The sequence below is a fragment of the Cucurbita maxima genome, unplaced genomic scaffold, assembly GCF_002738345.1.
Source record: "Cucurbita maxima cultivar Rimu unplaced genomic scaffold, Cmax_1.0 Cma_Scf00020, whole genome shotgun sequence".
Classification (NCBI taxonomy): Eukaryota; Viridiplantae; Streptophyta; class Magnoliopsida; order Cucurbitales; family Cucurbitaceae; genus Cucurbita; species Cucurbita maxima.
This window is the reverse complement of record NW_019272036.1, coordinates 2,971,053-2,993,735: the sequence shown is the minus strand read 5'-3', so window position 1 is coordinate 2,993,735 and position 22,683 is coordinate 2,971,053. Positions and strand designations below refer to the sequence as shown.

At 39.7% G+C, this 22,683-nt stretch overlaps 3 protein-coding genes and 1 long non-coding RNA gene across 6 annotated transcripts in view; 1 reads left to right on the top strand and 3 right to left on the bottom strand.

Annotated features, from left to right (window-relative positions):
- The first annotated feature begins 202 nt into the window (after nt 1-202).
- LOC111494465 lies at nt 203-4,197 on the top strand. Of its 2 annotated transcripts, XR_002720190.1 has the most exons (4): nt 203-262; nt 367-718; nt 3,779-3,941; nt 4,058-4,197. It is a non-coding gene; the product is annotated as an uncharacterized LOC111494465 (long non-coding RNA). The 2 variants fall into 2 exon arrangements; XR_002720189.1 differs by lacking the exon at nt 203-262 and having other exon boundaries at nt 283-718.
- On the bottom strand, nt 1,705-4,455 carry LOC111494464. Its single transcript, XM_023144410.1, has 3 exons — nt 3,648-4,455; nt 2,498-2,589; nt 1,705-2,417 (listed from the first exon to the last, which is right to left on the bottom strand). The coding sequence occupies exons 1-3, from the start codon at nt 4,446-4,448 to the stop codon at nt 1,793-1,795; spliced, it is 1,518 nt and encodes a 505-aa protein (XP_023000178.1). The 5' UTR covers nt 4,449-4,455; the 3' UTR covers nt 1,705-1,792.
- Nucleotides 4,456-5,021: 566 nt separating this feature from the next.
- Nucleotides 5,022-10,884, bottom strand: LOC111494463 (ABC transporter B family member 19-like). The gene is made up of 9 exons (XM_023144409.1): nt 10,015-10,884; nt 9,865-9,919; nt 9,610-9,785; nt 9,368-9,532; nt 8,997-9,292; nt 8,410-8,726; nt 8,095-8,318; nt 5,615-7,519; nt 5,022-5,541 (listed from the first exon to the last, which is right to left on the bottom strand). The coding sequence occupies exons 1-9, from the start codon at nt 10,882-10,884 to the stop codon at nt 5,191-5,193; spliced, it is 4,359 nt and encodes a 1,452-aa protein (XP_023000177.1). The 3' UTR covers nt 5,022-5,190.
- Nucleotides 10,885-11,893: 1,009 nt separating this feature from the next.
- The window catches only part of LOC111494263, an 11,366-nt gene continuing 576 nt past the window's right edge, over nt 11,894-22,683 (bottom strand). Inside the window, exons 2-11 of one of the 2 annotated variants that reach the window (XM_023144167.1) lie at nt 21,925-22,142; nt 21,656-21,838; nt 21,455-21,554; nt 21,344-21,374; nt 20,821-20,860; nt 20,189-20,341; nt 14,845-17,011; nt 13,271-14,669; nt 12,702-12,785; nt 11,894-12,396 (exon numbers count right to left, since the gene is read on the bottom strand). In XM_023144167.1, coding sequence (XP_022999935.1) covers nt 12,332-12,396; nt 12,702-12,785; nt 13,271-14,669; nt 14,845-17,011; nt 20,189-20,341; nt 20,821-20,860; nt 21,344-21,374; nt 21,455-21,554; nt 21,656-21,838; nt 21,925-21,983 — 4,281 coding nt within the window. In that variant the 5' untranslated portion in view covers nt 21,984-22,142 and the 3' untranslated portion in view covers nt 11,894-12,331. The remainder of the gene's footprint in view (nt 12,397-12,701; nt 12,786-13,270; nt 14,670-14,844; nt 17,012-20,188; nt 20,342-20,820; nt 20,861-21,343; nt 21,375-21,454; nt 21,555-21,655; nt 21,839-21,924; nt 22,143-22,683) is intronic. The other variant, XM_023144166.1, reaches the window with a different exon arrangement.

The window sequence follows — 22,683 nt, the reverse complement described above, 5'->3', positions numbered from 1 at the left end:
ATTAAAATTTAAAAGGTCAAAAATGGAATTGTATTTTCTTTCTAATTTTCTCAAATGAGGTTTACAAAACGTTAAAATAATTATTTTAGAATTAACTTCGTTTATAAATTATGATTTAGAATGAAGTAAGGTATAACTTATCTTACTTTTTTAGCCATTTTGAAAACGATCAGCCTTGGAAAAGTTGGGTTCAAAATCTGTTCAAAATGATGGCGAATCCTTTCCAAATAAGTGTGGGCTATTTCAGATAGGTCAGTCGAAGGTTGGTGGCATTTGGTAAAGCTCATATCTACCTTTAATTGCCGGTTTGGCAGCCATTGAAACTCTCTCTTGCTTTTCTTTTCTTCCCCACCCATCATTTGGCAGATAGATCCACTCATGGGTTTTCAATTATTTGATGAACAAAGCAAGATCATCCACTCGCCTACCCATAACATGCTTGCCATTCTCATCAAGAAGCTTTTTGTTGGCTGATATAAATTAGTATGCAATATTATGTACTCATTTTTATGGGTGCCCAATTGTTTGCTCACTGACATTGCTGGTTAAATATGTGTGTTCTTGCAGTTCCTTTTGTATGCTTACAAGCTGTTTGTTAAAATGCCCAAGTGACAAGAACTGGAGGAGGCCAATGTGAATTAGCCTTATTCAACAGGCACAGTTGGGGGTAGGAAGAGCGAGCCATGTGGGAGAGGCAGGGTACATTCAGCAAGAAAGGGTAACTTTGTTTCTTTTTCTTTGTTTCAACTTGAATACTTGAGCTGGTGTTTAGCTTAGTGTATATTTCACCTTAAGATAGCGTGCTGAAAATCATTGCTTCTCTAGAAGATAGGAATTGAGGTATGGTACTGCAATTTGAATTGAGGTACAGTACGCATTTTGTTCATTGGGTAGGTGACTGGTTAACGGATGATTGACTTGTTGAGGATTGTTGGGAGGGAGTCCCACGTTGACTAATTAAGGGGATGATCATGGGTTATTATAAGTAAGGAATATATCTCCTATGAGGCTTTTAAAGGAAACCAAAAGTAAAGCCATGAGAGCTTATGTTTAAAATGGACGATAGTATACCATTGTTGAGGGTCCGTGATTCCTAACATGGTATCAGAGGTATACCCTTAAGTTAGCCATATCAATAGAATCCACAAATGTCGAGCAAAGAAGTTGTGAGCCTCGAAGGTGTAATCAAAAGTGACTCAAGTGTTGAACAAAGGGTCTACTTTGTTCGAGAGCTCCAGAGAAAGAGTTGAACCTCGATTAAAAGAGGCTGTTTAAGGGCTCCATAGGCCTCAGGAAAGGCTCTATAGTGTACTTTGTTCAAGAGGTGGATTGTTGAGAATGGTTGGGAGAGAGTCCTACATTGGCTAATTAAGGAGATGATCATGGGTTTATAAGTAAGGAATACATCTCCATTGGTATGAAATCTTTTGAGGAAACCAAAAGCAAAGCCATGAGAATTTATGCTCAAAGTGGACAATATCATACCATTGTCGATGGTTCGTGGTTCCTAACATGACTCACACCTCACACCATTGTCTATATTGTTTGAACTTTGAACACTTCTGATATGATTCAGTATGCAGAAAGATATTGATGTATAATTTATCTGCATGTCGAGTTAGAATGTATTGAACTGTGGAGGATAGGGAAGTTTCAAATACGTTATCGATTAATCCGTCGGCCCAATTGACGATAAGAACGATCTAACTCCCGAAATTAGGTGATTAAGTCACTTCAAATGCATAATTTTCGTTATCATAAAATTTACAAAGTTCAGATTTGTTGTTCTAGATCAACGATGGTCGGGTCTGCTCTCAAGAGCTGATGCAGCAGACTTGGCATGTACAAGCAAACAACAATAAACTCCCTGCTTTAATCTCTCAATGGTCTCCCTTAAGCCACTGTCTGTTGAACTCAAGTTTCCTTTTAACTTCTCCAACCATTCATTGACTTGCTTGAGCTGTGATAATGCAACAGCAATATCGTTGTCCACCACCGTTTGTCGCCTTGCATTGTTCCAGCCTTTGCTGTCCTGGTTTTGTATATGAAACCCAACATTCAAAGCTTCCTCCAAGAAATTCAAAAACCATGATGTTGATTCCTTTATCAAGACATCTCGCAGTAATTTGATCTCCTTTGCACCATCTCCTCTTGCCCATTCTTGTTTTTCACTTTCTTTTAGTTCAATAGCTGCCTTTGCTGGCTTTGATGAAGCACTCTTAGAATGAAATAAAGATGTAATCTTTGTAGATTTATCTGCTTCTGGCAGAGATGAGTTTGCAGTCAAATGAAGTGACTTATCCTTAGCTGAATTTTTGGAATTTGTTTGGGAGATTAACTCCTGAAGTGTGAAGAACTTGGCGAGAGGGAGTTGGGGATTCTCAGGTGAGGCTGATGAGAACAGATCAGCAAACACACTGTAAAAAAAAATGATGGAAATAAGTTCAATGTGTATGAAGCTGTGGATTATTTTAATGTTTATACCCCAAAAATATACCTGAGACACTTGACCATAGATGCTGCAGCAGTTGCCTCTTTTTGAGCTTCTATTGCTACCATGGAAGCTATATTTTTCCTCCTAAGCATGCCCTTCAAAAAGTAAAAGTTCACATGTATATGATAGAACCCAAATGTATTGAAATGTAAAGATAGTGGAACTATAAGATAATCTATGTAACTTGAGGTACGTGGACCCTCCGTAACTGTAAAATCCCACCTTGGTTGGAGAGTAGAACGAAGTGCTAGCAAGGACGCTGGGTGTCACGATCATGCTTGTTTAAGGCGTGTTGCCCATGGACGCATGCCCATGACATGTCAAAACCCTTGCCTTGTATCATTTTATCATTTTTCTTTACTGCTTTCTTGATGTATAATTTCCTTCTTGCTTTTCCTAAGTGTATAATGTTCCGGCAAAATCATGTCTACGCCGATTAGACATGAAATGTCCTAGAATGTGCTAGGGGAGTGTGACTAGTTTCAACTTCTCCCCTTGATTTTGTATGACCGTTCGGCGAAATCACGTCTAGGCCTACCAAACCTGAATCGCCTCAAAATGTACTGTAAGAGGATGCAACTAGTTGTCAGATTCTCCCTACCCGAAAAGTTATATGCTATTTAAGCCATCGTTGTCTTTTGCTTGTATGACATATAACATCGTTTTCAATCTCTCTCAACCTTGCTTTCAAACTCTCTTTCAAAATCTCTCTGCCCTCACTTTCTAAAACCTTATTCTCAAATCGAGGCCAGAGGCTTGAGTATACATTGACCAACCATAGGCAATGTGATCCTAAGTTGGCTTGACTCATTCAGTGCTAGGAGTGAGTGCCGCACAATCGCCAAATCCGCTACCAAGAAAATGGCTATTGTGACACTGGGCTCCCAAAAGGGGTGGATTGTGAGATTTTCTTATAAGGGTGTGGAAATCTCTCTCTAACAGACACGTTTTAAAACCTTGAGGAAAAACCCAAAAGGGCGAAAGAGGACAATATCTGCTAGCAATGGGCTTGAGTTGTTACACTACTAACTCCTCAGATCACTCAAGCCCTAAACCAAATCACTAAATCATTGGTTAAATCCAAAATGAAGAATCGAAAAAGCTTATAACACAGAAAGAGAAAACAAAAGGAATGAGCTAAGGGAATGCATACTTTTCCAGTCTTTAAAAGATTAGTAGGCAAGGAGGCCCATGAAACTGTCTCTGATGAATGAACTTGATCTTTTCTCTTAGGTAAACAGTTCACATTCAAATTTTCCTGCTTATTTGAAGTGCCTTTTGCAGGGATGCTTTTAGATGTTGCAGAAGCCTCCTTGACACTGAACTGAAGCGCTTCTGTCTTTGAACAATCCTTACCTGCTTCACCATCCTCATTTTCATGCCTCCTTCCACCACCATTTGAATCAAATCTACCACTTCTAGCATTCAACGACAACACGCCCTGCATGTATCGTGATGAAACATTCGCCTTTTCCTCTTTGATGATGATTTTATGTCTCATTCCATCATTTTTTGTTTCTGATATCGACTTTGATTTAGCTCCACTTTTTGCTTTCTGATTAGCCTGCATTGGACTCTTTGATGGCTCTAGCATTTGCATAAGATCCTTCGGAGTTCCAACGAAAGGTTGTCGTCCAGGAACCGGTCGGATCCCAACAAGAACGGGAACAGGAGTTCCAGCTTCCATTTTATCAACATAGAAGAATTGGCCAAGCTGTAAGTTGTTGTTCAAGATCAACTCATTATCTTGCTTGGACAATGAAACGTAAGTTGAATGTGAAGAATCTGAAACTTTTAGAAAGAAGCCTTGATTAGGCCACAGTTCTGAGCCACTCAAGGCAGGTACAATGCTGATTACTTGTAATAGCACTGATCGATATTCTCCTCTGACCTTCACATTTGAGTTCATACTCTGCAGAAGTTTAAGTAATACTCCTGGTATAAGAGATGCCATTCTTGAACTTGCTCACTTTTGACTATGAAACTATAACTTTCACCTCATCCAAGCACCTAAATAGATGGGGTAAGCCCGACATGAGCAGGTAACCACCACCAGCTTCCCTTGGCTTAAAAGCAAAGTAATGGATGTGGCCCATTTCCTGTGGTGAAATGTCATATCTGCCACCATGTAGCAGGGTTAGATGGTGGTTTCAGTTGGGGGTAATATGGTCATTTTACATAGGTATCTTGTTCATTGTGTTACCCATTTCAATGGTGGGAAAGCAGGCCTTGTCAAAAGGTAAAGCCATTGAGATGTTACTTTTCTAGTGGTTATGTAATCAAAGTTAGAACAATTTGTCTTTAACGAACAATGGCTGCTAAACCCTACTTTTGAATCTATTGTTTGTAGGGAAAATGAATGCATGATTGACATTTTTGTGCTTTCTGGTGAAGCTATTGTCTTTATGGGCATGAAATCCTTGTCTCTGAAGCTTTAAGTATTGTGAATGGAGGCCAGATTTCTTTTGTAATGTTCCCACTTAAGCAAACATCATCAAGAGTAGATAATAATTCATAGCTCAAAAAATGGACAAGAATAGTGTCCTTTTTTTTGGCCTGAAAACCATGTAAAGTAATAGAAGAATCATCCTGCTCTTTCTCCTTCAGTTTTAAATTTACATCCTTATCAGATCGAAAACTATGTTGGTTTGTTGATATGAACTCGATTTGAGTAAATAAAAAGCTGAGAAATTAGGCTAAGTAAATGTAGTGGCTTCAGATTCAGCATGAACCATGTTTGCATACACACCGTCGAAATGAACCTTGGCCATTAGGGTGTCGTGGCTGCCATGCTCGATGACCGAGCCATTTCTAACGACTGCAATCATATCAGCGTCTTGGATAGTCGAAAGTCGATGGGCGACTATGATTGTAGTAGCTTGCTTTGACACCTTCCTAAGTGCATCTTGGACATGTTTTTCGGATTCCAGGTCCAGTGCACTGCTTGCCTCATCCAGCAACAACACACTTGCATCCTTTAGAATCGCCCTCGCTATCGCTATCCGTTGTTTCTGGCCTCCCGAGAGTTGAACCCCGCTCTCGCCAACCTATGACCACAGAAACCACAAAGAGGTCATTGGGCAAAACCAGTAATGTTTCATAATCTTTACAGTTTTTTACCTGTGTTTCATATCCTTGAGGGAGGCTAGTGATGAACTTGTGAATGTAAGCATCTCTAGCAGCCTCTTCAATCTCAGACCATGAGGCATTTGGATTGGCAAATGCAATGTTGTCTCTTATGCTTCCAGCAAACAGTGCAGGCTCTTGACCAACCAAAGCTGTTTGCCTCCTCAACCATTTCACGCTGATCTCCCTCAAATCCACACCTCCCATCAGCACCTTCCCCCGAATCGGATCGTAAAATCGTTGAGTCAGCCATATCACCGTCGATTTTCCCGAGCCACTCTCACCGACCAAAGCTACTGTGCTGCATCCTTTAACCTTTAAGCAGAAGTCCCTTAGCACAATCACCTCAGGCCTAGAAGGGTATGCAAATGTCACCATTTTAAATTCGACGTCAAAATTTGTCAACCGTTCCTTCTTACTTTTTCCTTTCTCGTCGCCTATTAATGGCATTCGATTGATGACATCCAACACAGCTGGAATTGCAGTCTCTGCCATGGAAGTATCCGGTGCTAAACCCGCAAGCTGTCCAACAGAAAAGGAGCTCAAAACAAGAATGAGGAAAATCTTATACACATCACCAAAACTTGTTTTGCCTTGTTGGACGAGGCGTGCAGCAAACCAGAGAGTAAGAGTATAAGCTCCATACATGGCACCTTGGGAGAAGCCAAATGTGAAGCCTAAGATTTGCGACCTTTTGACCGACTTCTTTTTCGGCTCGGATAACGATCGATTAAAGGCTTTAACCAGCTGTTCTTGCGCCGAAAATGTCGTCACTGTTCTTATGTTTGACACTGCACCTGAAGCAATATTGCTAGCTTTGGCATAAGCATTTTCATCAAGTTTTGGTCCAATGTTGATAATCAAGCTTATGTAACTGGCACCAAGAGTGAAAGGAGTTAAAGCAGCAGCCAACAGGGTCAATCTCCATTCAAGCCAAAATGAGATACCAAGGCCAACTGCAGCTGCACTCAATCCCATCAACAAGACAGAGATTCGATCGCCGAGAAACGATCGAAAATTGATGCAGTCAATTGAAAGCCTAGAAATGAGAACTCCAGTGGAATTCTCAGGGAAGTCAAACCAACCAGGTTCTTGTTTCAGTATTGATCTAAACAAATGATCTCTCACTCTCACTGTGAGCTTAGTTCCAGCCCAACCACAAAAGCCTTGCTGCCCTGTCATGAACAGAATGGAGCCAATCCCCAACCCAACTAGCACTATACACAAATTCCCAATTTTCGTTTTCATGTTTGATGAAGTTTCACTATCGAAATAAACTTGAAGGGCCTCTCCGAGAATGAAAGGAAAAATCGACAAAATGGCTCCTGCATTCAAACCCATGAGACATCCCAATAGCAGCATTGGAAGCTCTGGCTTTTGTAGTTTCAATATTTCTAAAGTTCTAACATTTCTTCGCTTCTCCTCTTTCTTCCCCTCTTGATCCTCCTCTACAGAAGATTTGAAGTACTCCGACTTTGAAAGCTCAACAACATACTCTGACTTCGAGATATCACTCAATGAAAGATCGGTGAATTTCTGAGCATCATTTTGGTTGAGAGAAGTTTCTCGAACTGCTTCGGATGCGTGCTTGACAAGGTTGTAATAAGCGCCTTGTCGTTCCACAAGCTGATGGTGGGTACCAATTTCGACGACGGAGCCATGTTCAATGACAGCAAGGGCGTGGGAGTTTCTGACAGTTGCAAGCCTGTGAGCGATAACAATTGTTGTTCGACCTAAAGAAAGTTGATCGATGGCCTTTTGAACTATAGACTCGGATTCTGGGTCTAATGCGCTTGTTGGTTCGTCTAAGAGAAGAATTTTGGGGTCTTTGATCATTGCTCGTGCCAATGCTATTCGCTGTTTTTGACCGCCGGAAAGCAGAGTTCCCCTGTCTCCAACCTGCCCAGAACCCCATGTTACTTGAGACAGACTAAAACCAAATGAGTTGAAGAAAAGAAAATACAAAGTTTAGCTCAAAACTTCATAGTTTTAAAAATTCATATTAATTTTATAAAAGTACGAAATAAGCTTTTCAATTTTTTTTTTTTATTTTAAAATTTAACTAAGAATTCAAATGTTTCGTGAAAGGATAATATAAAAAAAATTAAGAAATTTCACGTTGGTTGGAGAGGGGATTCGAAGCTTAGCAGACGCGGTTTAAAACTTTGAAGGGAAGCACGAAAGAGAAAACCCAAAGATAACAAGCTAGAGGTGGGCTTGTGTTGTTACAAATGGTATCAGAGCTAGACACATGACGGCAGGCAATGAGGGCGCTGACCTCAAAGGCTGGATTGGGGTTTGAAAAGAAAGTCAAAATAGGACTATATCTGCTAAAGGTAGACTTGAACAAAAAAAAAACAATTTCTATTTTTGGAGAAAAGAAAAACCAAAAATATGAAATGAAAACAATTACCTATATATATATATATAAATAAATAAAGTTTTTCTTTTGAGCAGAAGTTAGGTATATGAACCTGGGTGTCGTAGCCATGTGGAAGACCAGAGATGAAGGTATCAGCATTTGCAGCAACACAGGCCCAAATGGCCTCTTTTTCAGTAGCATTCTCCTTCCCCATCATAACGTTCTCAATAATACTTGTGGCAAAAAGGATGGGTTCTTGACCCACCATCCCAATCTGATCTCTCAGCCACTTGATTTGCAGTGTCCTTATATCACGCCCATCCAAACTAATCGTCCCTGCACCAAATCCCATGAACTCTATTCTAATTTCCCTTCTTTAAGCTCACAAACAGATTTGAGACACAAGCTTGGCTTGATAAATACGTACCTTCAGTGGGGTCGTAGAACCTCTCTATGAGAGCAAAGACAGTGGACTTACCACCGCCACTGGCACCAACAAGAGCGAGTGTCTTTGAGGATGGGAAGACCAGATTGAATGAATTCAGAATCAGAGAGTCTGGACGAGATGGGTATGCAAAGCTGACGCCCTTGAACTCTATCCTTCCACGAACATTTGGGAGTGTTCTTCCCAATGGGCTGTAAGAATCTATCTCTGGAACTCTGTCTATGATTGTGAAAACTCTGCCTGCTGCTACTGTTCCTTGTGCAAACTGAGCGAAATATGACAGTGACAGAGCCAATCCTCTGTATCACAATCAGAAAACATGTTCTTGTTAGGATCGCACAACAATGTACACTCGATCAAGATTAACACAAAGAACAGGAGAGTGAAGATACATACAAGGAAGAATGTTGGTTAAAGGTTTTATATGGATGAATTCAGAAAGAATATTAGCTAAAGGTTTTGTATGGATGACTTTCCGTATGTACCAATAGACAGAGAATACAGAGAACAAAAAAAGTACATCTTAAAAGCACCGACTAAATCGACATGGCTGGCTACTGCTGCTTTACCTTCCTCCGACGTTGACGCCAAAGAAACAAGCGATTGCATCGCCACCAGTGATCTCATTCCGGGCAACCAAGATAGCTCCATACCAGAAAGCCAAAGCCCACGTTGAGTAAGTGACCAGATAGATAACTCCCATTCCAGCACCCTTTGAGAATCCAATCTTCTTTCCAAACGGCACAGAGTTTTCCAAGAGCTCAGCATACTTTGCAGCCAGGTTATCTTCTGCAACAAATGAAAACACAGTTCGGATTGAACTGATGGCTTGCTCTGCCACTCCCCCAGCTTTCCTGTAGGAAGCCTTCAAAGGAATAATGGAAAAAGGCTTAAGAACACAACATATAAAGGATGGTTCGTAAAGGTCATATCAAATTACCTCTTCTTTTGATGTTAAGCCAACATAAATGGCTTTGTAAGCTATGCCACAGAACATCATAAGAGGAGTCACTGAGAAGACAACCAAAGAAACTTTCCATGACCTTAGAAAACCTACTACATACCCACATATGAAGGTGAATATATGGTGAATGAAGTGGGCCATCTGCAATAACAGAAAGATATCATTCAAAGAATCAGAATATGATATTAAAGTTAGCATAAACAATATCGGTATATTACCTTCTCCCCCATTACTTCTTGGATTTGAGCTACATCACTGGAAATTCCATGCATGATATCACCTGTGCTAATTTTCATGTCGAAAAAGCTGATATCCTGTCGTAGAATGGCTTGTAGATACTTCGTTCTAATCCGTTCAGCCGATCGATCCCCCACCAATCTCCAACAGGTTATCTCTGTCAAAATTACAGCTTAAGGATCCTATGTTCGCAGGAAAGTTAATGAAATGCTATCTTACAGGAGTCTCCCTCTTACCCAAATATGCACCAACCACCACTATTGCTGCTAATCCAGTCATGAACAGGCATATCTGCAAATTTAGGCAGAAGTTGTAGAACACATTTTCCAAAATCATTCCAAACTAATCAAAAATTGGGAAGTAGGAGTAAATTATTGGGTTCATACCCTTGCAACATCTCTCATCATCTGGCCCTTGTCAGCTTCAGATGATTCTGTAGCAATCTGGTTGACAAAATTCCCAAAAAGATAAGAATACCAAGGAAGAGATCCGCCATTGATGAGAGCTCCCAAACAGCCCAAAGTTATAAGAAGCAAATCCAACTTCGTTGAATACTTAAACAAGCTAAAGAGCCCAACTGCCTTAGCCGGCTCCACTTCATCCTCATCCTCACCATCATCCGAGAAACTATCATCAGTATAAGAAGAATACATCCCACTACGTTCAAAGCTATAAGCATGTTCAGAAACATCATGATAATTCTTGCTATGAACATCCTTGTTAGCCAAGGGATCTTTACTTTCATCTTTCCAGCCGGAAGAAGAGCTGATTTTACTGGTTTCACCGGGAATGTTACTTTCTCCGATGAATAACGAGTTCTCTGTTTCTCTTCCCACAAAGCTCTGTAACTCCATTCTGCCGGCCGGAACATAGCCGGAACCATCGCTGTACGGACTCGGAGATCCCCGGCGAACACGGCGAGAAGGGGAAAGATAGTAATCATTAGCGGTTCGGCGAAAGACTCTGCTACTGGAAAATGAAGATGGCGCAACGGAGGCGACCCAGGGACCTAAGGCTATGCCCAAATTGCGAGAATCTCGCCATCCAGTTGGTTTGAACTGCCATGAGATTTCCCCTTGCCATGATTTATCATCGTCAGTGGCAAAGGGAGTGGCTGGAGCAGGGATTAGAGGCCGTCTTTTGGGATTGAATTTTCTTGAAATAATGGAAGAATCAATCGGGGAAAAAGAAATAGAGACGTCCGTTGAACTCGCGGACGTCGGATGGTGGTGCCGATGACCGGAGGCGGCGGACATGGCCGAGAATGGAGGTTCAGAACTAACAAATGGATGAGATTACAAAAGTGGTGGAAAATCAAATTTGAACAAAATGTGGTTTGTTCTTGTGTACAAAAAACTTGGAAGAATTTGTCCATTAAGCGAGAATCCCAATAATACGAAGAAATGTCGAACGAAACAACTGTAAATCTAGAAGAACAGAACAGAAAACGAGAGGTCGGAATAAAAAAATTGGGGTTGAGGATATTACGAGGAAGATTACCGAATAGTGATTGAAAGCTGCGGAAGCTTAATCCGTTTGAACTGAGATTCCAAGGCCAAATGTGGATGCAGAGGAAGCTGCAGGCCGGCAGATTGAGAAGAAGAAGTGGTGGGGTTGTCGTTATTGCCATTTGGTTGAGCTCGTAAAGAAGAATGAAAATGGCGGTATTCTTTATATGTGAATGAGAGCAGGAAGTGTGGTTTTGGTTGGTTCATCGCCCTTGTTATTTGATTTTGATTTAAAAGCTTCCTTCTTCCAAGGAGATAGGACTCCACTCTGCTAGTGAGTATAGATGTCTACGGGGCAAGGCGGAGATAGGGGAACGTTTTTCATTTTTGTCCCCGATTATAGATATTTACGGGGCGAGGTGGAGACGGGGAAACGTTTTCCATTTTTGTCTCTGTCTCTTATTTCATTTTTTCATCCTTGAAAAAATTTTCATTTATTTTCTAAGAGATCGAGCCTATTGCTCTTTAGGATATTTATGAATATCTCTAAAAAAATAAATAGAAAATTTCACGATAGGATTGAAATAAGAGACGATAATGAGAACAAAAACGAAGAACACTTCTCCATCTCTACTCAGTACTTCTCCATCTATACTCTTCGAACATCTCTATTCCATAACGCAAAAATAAGAAGCAAGAAAAGAGATGGCAAATAAGGTGTACTTTCAAGTCTAATTATAATTACACTTCCAACTGCCACTTTAAGGGCATAGAAACAGAGAATTACCAAACCATCAACTCAACTTAACAAGAGTAATCGTGCAAAAAAAAAAAGCTTTTATTATGCATATAATTATATCACACTCAACAATTCTGTTCTTGACATGAGCTCCTTCAGATATACACCACACAAAACTAAACCCTCAGAGCAAACGAAGAGCAGAACCAACTTTAAAAAAATGCTCCTACGACTACCAAAATCACAATGACATTTTGCCAACAATTAACTCATTGTTCAATACAGAATGCTTGCTTAATTAATTCAACACAACTAACAGATATATAACTACCTAATGATGTAGGCGGTCGGGCGGTCGGTCGGTCTTGTGAATCAAATTAACATGTACATGACGATCGAATTGCAGAACTCGATTTGCTATTACCTTCAAGCACTTGTGCCTTACACTGTACCAACTGTTGTATCCTATTCAGGGATAACGAGACAGTGATCTTACATGGATATCTGCCGTGTCTATTACCTGGACGTTGCATCAGTTCCCTTGCTGCGAAACGTCGAGAGAGAGAAGAATGATCGTGGAGCTGTAAAATTTCAATCTTCCCATATTAGAAGTGCAGTTCATCTCCAAACTTTCTTCTTCATTGTTTTAAGGAAAGTAAAAACTCTTATAAACATAAAGCAGAAGATATGAAGATCCAGGAACAACTACAAAAATCATTTCCAAGTTACCCCTCTAGCTGAAAGCATAAAACTAGCAAAAAGTCATTTTGAACTTCGTTATATTCCCCAGGCAATGCAGGATTAGAGCAAGAACAGTACAGACATATACATTTAGGTCATCAGCAAAGTAATGAAAACATAGCCAATAACACCAACAAGCACTCACCTTTCAAGGAACTTCCTGACATGTGATCCTCCCTTAGCTTGAACTTAGACGGTGGCGCAGGAATCGAACTTTGTAATTCTTGAACTGCAGGGGGCAGCAAAACGAAGATAGATAAGTGAATTCTAATTCTCATCATCCCTAGACAAAAAGGAGGTAATCCATAGGAGTTGATCGGAGAAAAGAAGAAAAAGGTCTATAATACAGATAAAATAAAATTTATATGTGAGTAGATAAACAGTTAATGGTCAATGTGATTTTTTAAGATTGCTACCATCATGATTTCCAAAATAAAAATAATCAAAGCACGAAATATTACAATTAGGAGTCACGACCATTCACAATGGAGCAGCTTAAACCAATTTTAGTCAATCAAAAAAGAAATTTTTTTAAAAAAAGCAACATTTTATCTTTTTTTTTTTTCACAAATAAGCAAATTTCATGTTGGAATCGCTAACCCATGGAAAACCAAAGCATAACTTAACTCCTAAATGGGCATATTTTCAATGGATGTTCCATGCAAATTAAATAAAAGACGATATCAACAAATCAATACAACAAACGTAGGTTACCCTGTTCACAGTACAACTCGCTTTCATTAAAGCCATCATCAGGGCCCTCTGAGAATCCCATTCTTGACTTCCTCAAATCTTCTGATGACCTACAAGCAGGATCTCGCCCATCTTCAGTATCATCATCTCCCTCAGATGTTGTAGCAGAGATCCAGTCAACCATACTATCTGTCCCACGGCTTTTCCTTCCAAATTTTAGCAACCTTTTAAACCCCTTCGCCATATCCTTGCACGACTGACTGGATGACGTAGCAATAAGAGAAGGCTTCTGGGCACTTCCCCATTTCTTTCTCATTCTAGCCACATCAGTTTCTGCTTGTGTTATATTATGTGAATTCCATGATGCAGGGCTCCCAAGTGGGGAGTCCATATATGCATCAATATCAGAGGCCTCATGTGGGTAGGAGAATGGATGATGCATGCGTGAGTTCCATGAGAGAGGGCTCTCACCTGGCGAATCCTGAAGTAACCCTGCTTTGTGAAATGAAGGCACCATAGAGGGAAGTTCAGACACTGTAGAATGATCCACCTGAGAATGAGAGTGAGATCTCATAGAATTTTCAATTTCAGACCCAGAATTACTTGATCTATCTGATTCCTGGTTTAATCTTAGTTTTCCATTATCCATATGAGCAAATTTAGTTTCCATTTTCTCAAGCTCTTCCTCTTCTTCCTCTTCTTGGTTGGCCATAATTTCAGAACCCTCAAAGGCCGCTTCATCAAATTCTTCATCATCTTTTGAAGGTCCAGATTCCATAGAAGCTTTCAACATCGTCATCCGTGTTCCAGCACCAGGGCCTATCCCATTGCCTTTCCTCAGGAAAGGTTTTGATTCTATGTTCTTCAAATATTTATCATAAATGCTATCATCGTTCTGCTCTTCATCAAATGACAATGGTGCTGAAACAACATTGTCTGTATTCAAAGGGGATATATCCTTGAATTCAATAGCACTAGCAGAGTTCTTTCTTGAAGAATGTGGACGACGATGCTTCTCCTCCTTAATGACTGGCTCTTCATTGGTAGTTTTATTACGAGAAAAATTCCTCACCAGGGGGCGTGCCATTGATTTGCCAACTCCAGAAGGTTTTGTAGTTTCTTTCCTCATTTCAGAGAAATTAGGAACCGACTGTGCAAGAAGGTTTTCTGTTTGTCCTCTTCGCTTCGCAGAACTAGAGTGGGAAACTTTGGCAAGTGACCGGGGTGGAGCAGAAGTCCCAGTGGGACGAGGAGTAGATGATAATTTTCTGCCTGGCAGAGCCTTCTTGTTCTGGTTGCTTCTAGAAGCACTGTCCGATATATATGAATCACTGTGTAATCTATCATTCCCATAAAATTTCTGCTCCAAAACCTCAGGAAAGTCCCCATCATCCTCACTTTGATTTGAATTGATCATTGGCTGTTAAGCAGAAAGATTTAACATCATCACGAACAAACAAGAAATGAGAATGAAAAATACGCAAGACAAGAAACAAAAAAACAAAATTGAGATAGAGGGAGGGAGAGAGGGAGAGAGATAGCCCAGGACTTCAGAGTCACGAGCATGCCAAATAAAAATTAAACTGAAAAGATACCTGGTCCCTTGTTTGAGAGCGATAGTTGAATGATCTGAGTTTCTCCGCACGTCTCCGAGCACTATCTACTGAATCTTGTTGGTTGACAAAACCAGAAAATTTTGCTTTCATCTCAGCTTTACTTTTCTCAAGGCTATCTTGCATGGCCTTCATCTTGGCTTCCTTCTCTGCTCTTTTGGAAGTCCATTCTTCCCTCAGCTTAGCATCTCTTTTCTGCATATACTTGTTATAAAATTTGCCTCTAGAATCATCACTGAAGTCATGGTTATTGATCATTTTTGCTGGAGTTGTGTAAATATTTTCCAATTTATTGGAACTCCTCGTTGATTCTACCGCAGATCTTTCCACCACTTCTGCAGGAGCAGTGTCCATAACTGAAGATGATCTGTGCTGCGAACTAATTGCCTCTTCTAGCTGCACATCAGCAGTACTGTTTCTCCTGGCAGAGCTGGAGTCCCCTGGAACACGGAGCTTGTGCTCTGCAAAAAGCTTTTCTAGTTCATTTGCCTTCATTTTTAGTTCATCATTGAGCTCCTGATTTCCCTTAGTCTGCCTCACTTTTTGAACTCGCTCTCCTGGTATGCTTGAGAATGTGGGAGTTTTTTCCTGGCTATCTGTAACATTTTTCCCAATCATGTCCAATTTACTTCTTTCATGAAGAAAACTGCTTTCTTCTCTGCCAACTTGTGACTTATCCACTTGTTTAGAGCCAGCCGAATCAGGTTTTGGCAATTTCATTTTCTGAGCTCCAAAATCATCAACTTTAAGATTATGCATATTTGATGATGCAATATTCTTGCTAGCCACTGCCTCTGGTTCAGCTTTAAGAGATCTCCGTTGTTGAGGAACTTGGCCACCATCAACTTCCATGGACTGAGTAGATGAGGATTCCAGTTTTATTCCACCACATTCAGATTGGTTAGAAAAAGAACGAGAATGACTTTGAGAACCACTAGGACGTAACAGATATCCTGAATAATCTCTTGGCCCGGAATCCTCCATCTTATTCCCTAACCTACCATCAGCTGCATCATCCCCTGCCTTCTTAACAAAAGCATTAACTTGGGACGCAACCTGATTCTTGACTCCATCAATCTCAGCTTGATCTGAAGAACTTCTCACCTGTGTCTCAGAACCGAATCCACCTTTAAAGCCCTTACTTTTATCATCGCTGCTCGATAAATTCTTTACATTTCCCTGAGAATCCCCTCGTTCATTCAATCCAACTGGTTCAGCTCCACCAGAGAATGACCTGATTGGGGCCAGAGAAGATGATTGGTCCTTCCAACCAATCGATACCTTCGATGCGCCAGCCTCTTTACCTGTATAACCCTCAACTGTAAATTGTTCCTCAGCTTGCTGTGTGGGCTCATCATCAACAGGTCTAACAAAACTTCCCCTTCTTTCGAGCCTAGTCCTACTATCCAAATCAGGCAAGCTCTTCTCACTTTGAATTTCTGTTGCACCAGAAAATATATTAGACTTAGTATCAGAAATTGAAGATGAGGAAGGCGTACATAATGGGCTCTCTGTGTCCTTTTTTTCATTACTGAAATCAATGCTCATATCACTGATACCACTCCATCTCCTCAAAACAGACTTCTCCACCACCGAAGGTGCTGATGACACGTCCGACGAGAGCCTTCTCAATTCCAGAGGTTTCCCAGAAACGGGCTTGCCCCCTCCACTGCCACCAGTATTTTCCTTCTGTTTGTTCTCAAAAAGGTTAATGCGATCTTGGACGCTAAGCCGTCTGGCCAGGGGACCCACAGGAGTTGATGATTTTGCCGGAGTCTCTTCTTCATTCTTCTCTTTCTCCAAGTTTTCAGGTAATGTCTCAACCCCCGTGTCGCATTTCGAGTTTATGTTGCATCGACTTGGGAAGGTGGCAGAAGATTTGGCTGGTTGACACTCGGTATGCCTTGATTCGTCCACGTGGGAATGCTGTTCTTCAATTCGTGAAGCTGTACCAGATTGTGGATTGTGCTTATTATGTTTTTGGTATTGTGGATTGATGTGGGTTCCAACATAGTCTTCAGTGGGGTCATCGATGGACATGTCTGACTCGCATGATGATCTGACAGCTCTGTCATCGACTCCGGGGGCCCATGTGTTGATATGTTCTGCCCTACTCCGACAAAGAGAGATGAAACTAGAGCACGCTTCGCTGCAAAAAAATTGAAATGCTACATTAAACCACAGTGAAACAGTTATTTGAGTAAAACCGAGATTAGAAGTGGAGAACGCACATCATGCAATGTCTTGGAAATGACCTAATAAATGTCGTCACTAATATACCTGCTATAACTGGGAATATTACTTTCATCTTTTTGTAACTGTTTCTCGATTATTCACTGCTTCCAATCTATGTTTTCCAAAGGAAGAATATAATTTCCATCCCAATCAGAGCTTGGTAACTAACATGGACAAGTTCTGGCTTTTTGTGCCACAATCCCACAAATAATCAGAAACTAACTAATGTGGCTGTTTTAAGAGGGGACAAAAATGACAAATCACTAAATTGACTTTTTTATTTTTTTAATCTTGTCGGCAGAGGGAATTTGAACCTCTAACCTCTTTCTCGAGGGCAAGGAATGCGCCCTAATCAGCAACTTAGGACAAGAGGGGTGTGAGTTAATCAAATGAGTGTGCAAATACAATAGTACACGATGATGATTTTAGAAAAGCCAAGGTAATCCTGTGATGATTGAACATTAAAATGGTTATTTAATCTATAAAAGAGACAACAATATACCCCATTCACATTCAATAGTTTTTAGCAAACATTTAGACATTAATAAGAGCAATGAATGAAATGTCAAAAGTGAAGAAGCTTTCCCATTCCGTTCTTTTAATATTTAAATGATAAGTTGGAATAAAAATTATACTTTGGTGACCATAAAAATGCTTGGATTTTTTTATAAGTAGAAATTAAAAAATTAAAAAATAATATATAAATAAATAAATAACAGAGAGAGAAACCATCAATACAAGGGAAGGATTGAGAAGGAAGAAAAAGAAAACCTTAATTTTAGTCACTACAAACATCAGAATAGAATCTTCAAAATCTGAATTTTAGTCACTACAAACTCAGAATAGAGTTTTCTTTCTTTGATAGAGTGCAAAATCAAAGGCTGCTTCTTGGTTTGCTTCTCCTTCTTACCCCATTTTGTAGAAAATTTTCCAAGAAAAAAGGGGGAAAAAAATATTGGATCTAAATGCCAGATATTGCCTCTCTTCACCAGCCACTAGCCACATTAATCTTCCACGGTGGCGACACACAACAACAATGGTGGCATAGGCAAACACCATGGTGAAGGTGCTCGCCAGTACATTATGCAGGGTGAGAAATGCTCAACTAGTTTGATGCTGCTTTAATAACAATAAGCAATAAGCTAAATTGATCCCACTAATCGAAGCCAACCATAATGGGAGACATAAGGTTCAGATAACCTACCTTTTCATGGATGAAACTTTTTTTTTTTTCATTTTTCTTTGTGGAAGAAATTAGTTGGACTGTAATTCGAGTTCGTTCCGAATCCCCTCTTGGAGCTCGGGACTCAAAATAATCAGGGACAAGCATACAGTAGCAGAATGAAATGTAAATCTTCTAAACTTGGTAGAAGCTTAGGTCCCAAATTGCAGGTGGTTAAATTACCTTTTATTTCTTTTTTTCAGGTCTCCCGCTGAGTCATATGATCATAGATCTCCTTTCGATATAGCATCTCATTGCTATGAAGGTAAAACACATACGAAAACAAGAACCCACTTCTCTCTTTTAAAGTTGCCCAGTGGGTAGATTCGCCTTGATTCAGCCAATTTGAAGTGGCATTCTTCCATACTTTCTACCCATTTTTAAAATCCCAAGTTTTGTTTCTACTGGGTTGGAGATACAGATGAGGGACTTTTTATGAAAAAAAGGGATGGGAGAGGTCACTGGCTCACATTCGATATTTGGTGGGAGGGGCAGATGTATTGGAGATATAGAATTCAACTTCAAAAAATAGAAGCGCCCTTTTCAAAATGGATGAGGAGTTTCCTGTAGAACTTAACATTTTGTAGGTAAGCACACATAGTATTTACCCTCCTAATGGATGAGATACTATAATAGTATTCTGATAACCTCGCTAGTGAGGATCAGATTTTTATTCAGTTCCTGGAGGATCATATGATTGACAATGCCTCCTGTTCCCTTTTTCCTCGTCTCTTCAGTGGTCTTTGCTAATTATCCACTGTACTTTTATTGGGGGTTCTCTTCTCCTCATTTTTTCCATTAGAAGCACCACCAAAAGGAGGGTTCAATGATTTGGCTTCTCTTCCAGCTATATACAAGTTGTGAGAGTGAGTCCATCCCCAAATTGAATGATGGTCAGATCCCATTGCCTTCCCCTTACCCCCTGCTCCCAAGGTCTGATAGATAAACATCTAGAAAGTCAATTTTTTTTTAGTAAGACTAGAATGTCTATGTTAGCTCTTGCTTTTTTGTAAGATTAACAAAAAGGTCTTCTTTGATACTACACCGCTGTTGGTGAGTCCCTTTCAAACAGATACCAGAGGATTTGAATCATGTTTCCTCGGAGATATAACTTGGGAATCTCTGGTTCCATAATTTGTGGTCTTTTGGCATGTTGTGAATTCCTATTTGCTAATAAAGTCAACCGGTTATGATGGCAGAGATTCTCTTGCATCCCCTACTTCGTGGAAGAGGAAAACTTTGTGGAAAATTATTTTTTCGTTGCTCTTTGGAGTCTATATCTAGAGAAAAATAGCAGAATTTTCACAAATTGAGTGATGAGTTTTAGGGTGCCGAAACTTCAAATGACTCTTTTGTATTTCTGCAAGTAGGACCTTATGTCATTATCCCTTTTTTTGACCCTCAGGGTTTTCCCTAGATTATAGAGTGAAACCAACCATAACACAAGTTCTTGAAATGGAAAGAGAATGGCACTCTCACTATATGAGTTATCCAACCTCCTATAACCAAATTCTAGAAAGGAACAAGTAAAACACAAATTCCTGATATGGCAAGGAAATCACAGTCTCTTGCTAAGATATATGTATGGTGGAAGGACAATCCACCGAAGTGCCATTCCAAAGACTAGAGTTCATCATTTTCCTCTGCACGTTTCCCATGTTTGACACTCCAGCATGGAAGAGAAAATCCTTTTCTTATCCTCTTCCTCAGAAGTTGAAACACAAACCTAGATTACTGCCAAATATGTGGTTCAGACTCTATCTCATCCATGTACACTATCCAGAGGCAGAAAGATCAAGATCTAGATATGTGATATTAATAGGTACTAAAACACACGAGTCAAATAGAAGACTTTTCAAGAGTACTTACGTTAGGCGATGGGCACCAAATTGATCAGCAAAGAGTTTAAGGTCAGACACTGTATTAGGATTAAAACCAGCAGCTGATGCACGAGCAGAAGCTGTGACTAAGTCCTGCTTAACTGCAAGAAGGCGTACATCGATAGCTTTCAAAAGCTCCTTCCTGAAAGTTTTGATGAATTACAATAAAAATGAGATACCTACCCACACACACATAATTCAGAAAACTTGAACTATCAGTCATTTGAAACTAGTTATAATTAATGCCCTGTAAATAACAATAAAAAGATTATAACATCAACCTGATTAATATATTGGCTACCCCAACCTTACTATCAAAGTAACACAAGCATTCTGACCATTTACCAATTCAATACCTGTAATATCTCCCCACCTAGAAGTCACAATATCATCAAATACTAAGTTTTTGACATCCCGATCAAAACATACTAAACCCAAGTATACGTACAAAAGATATCTTGAGAGAGGAGATTTTTATGACTATAAACATATCTCTATTAGCACTAATTACAGTTTTTACCAACAACCGGACAAATTGAGGAAGAAAGTTAGGATTTAAAAACAAAAAAAAAAAAAAAAACAAAAAAACAAAAAAAAAAAATTGAGAAGAAAAGAGATTACTTGGTTTCATCTGTTGAGCCTGTACTTGTTCCATCCCCACCTAGGGTAAATTATAAAAATAAATAAATAAACATGGTAATAGCATCATAATTTAATCTTCAAAATAAAAGTACAGGGACGAATAACTGCTTTCATATGAGACAACTCACAAGTATTTATTGAAAATTTTCTCAGATAAACCTATTGTCCTAGTTCAGGAAGAAGTGGCAGCTGAACATTGTTATAACACTAAGAGTTTTTTCTTAAACAACATGAAGACTAGATCATCTCTCTCTCACTCATTCACAAATTCTGCTGACCTGTTTACATTTCTACTTACATGTTTAACAAGTCAGGTAGGAGTTCAACTATCTCTAAATAACAAATCAAATAACTTTAGAAGTTTCAAAGAACTGTCAACCTAATGAACTTGCATACAAAAAAACTAAATTTTACAAGATCCAAATGCACTGGTTGTTCTTGCAGACAAACAAAAATCTGACTACAACAAAATTCTAGGCAAATAAACGGAATTTAAGCATACCTGATGCACCAGAATGCTGATCTCCTTCACCCTAATGCAAGAGAATTGTTGATTTAGCAAAACAAAGAAAGAATTGTGTTCATTCTAAATAGCGCTGACTAATGGCAGTACCTGAGAATATATTCTTCTAGCTGCTTCCAATTGTGACATCTCTGCATCAAATGTATTGACCATCTCCAATATCTCAGGTGTGCTAACAAAACGCACAAACCTGGAAATATTTCAAGCACATCAACAAGAAGATCCAAGAGAACCTGGCCAGCTGGCTTAAAAAATGCTGAATCGTCGAAATCAAGTAGGGAAATTTTTAACCTTTCAAGGGTCCCTTTCGTGAACCATGCATCAGCATTTCCACCCCTCTCAACTTCAAGCTTAATTGTCTGGACTGCATGAGCAAACTGCTCTTCTGCAGCCTTTAATTGAGTTACAAATGGTTTCACAGAGCCTGATGCTAGTTTCTCAGAGTTTCCATGACTAGAAACAAACAATTCACAGCTGCCCAATGGGGGGAGAGAACAATAAAATTAGTAAATAGAAGATTGTGGTATTAAATCTAAACAACCAAGGAATATTATCCACACCGTGAACGCCTAGGTGAAAGTTGAAATATGGCAAAATCCAGAGGCGTCTCAGGTTTCATTTCCCTTTCACTTAACGGAAACTTCAAGTTTCACTTTATTTTTTCCCCACAAAGCACTTCATCAAAGTTAACTTACTTCCGGGCAAAAAATATTCTAGTTGTTGACAATGTTTGGCAGGCCTGTAGAATTTTGAAGAAATACGGCAAGAAACATCCCTGCTATAATGCAGGTTGAGAGAGAACAAACGAAAGAACCCGTCAGAAAGCATTTAAATCATAAGTTCGTCATTTCAACTAGATTAAACTTACATAAAAATTCCAAAAAAACATAATTCAAACTGTCGAAGAGGTTGCAACAGTTCCATAGTAAGAGAGGACAATAAAATCCGGACGTTAATAATAGAATCCGGATTCCAGTAGGCAACATAATGAGTAAAAGTAAGATTATCCAAGAAGATATCATTCCATAGAAGAACCCCAGCAGAAGAAATCTCCAAGCTTAGGTCCTAAATGTCCACTCAACATCCATCACAGATCACTCCAAAAGCCCTTCAGAAAAACCAAATACTAATAAATTCACTCGCGTCCTCCTCCCCCCACCCCAAAATAGAAACCCAAGCTTCAAGAAAAGAAGGCAGATAAGCTTAGATCTGATTCAAGAATTAAACAAAATCAAATGGCCAAACCGAAGCAAACCCACACGGCATTCAATCCCACGAACCCAAATTCAAATACCAACCCCCCCCCCCCCCCCCCCCCC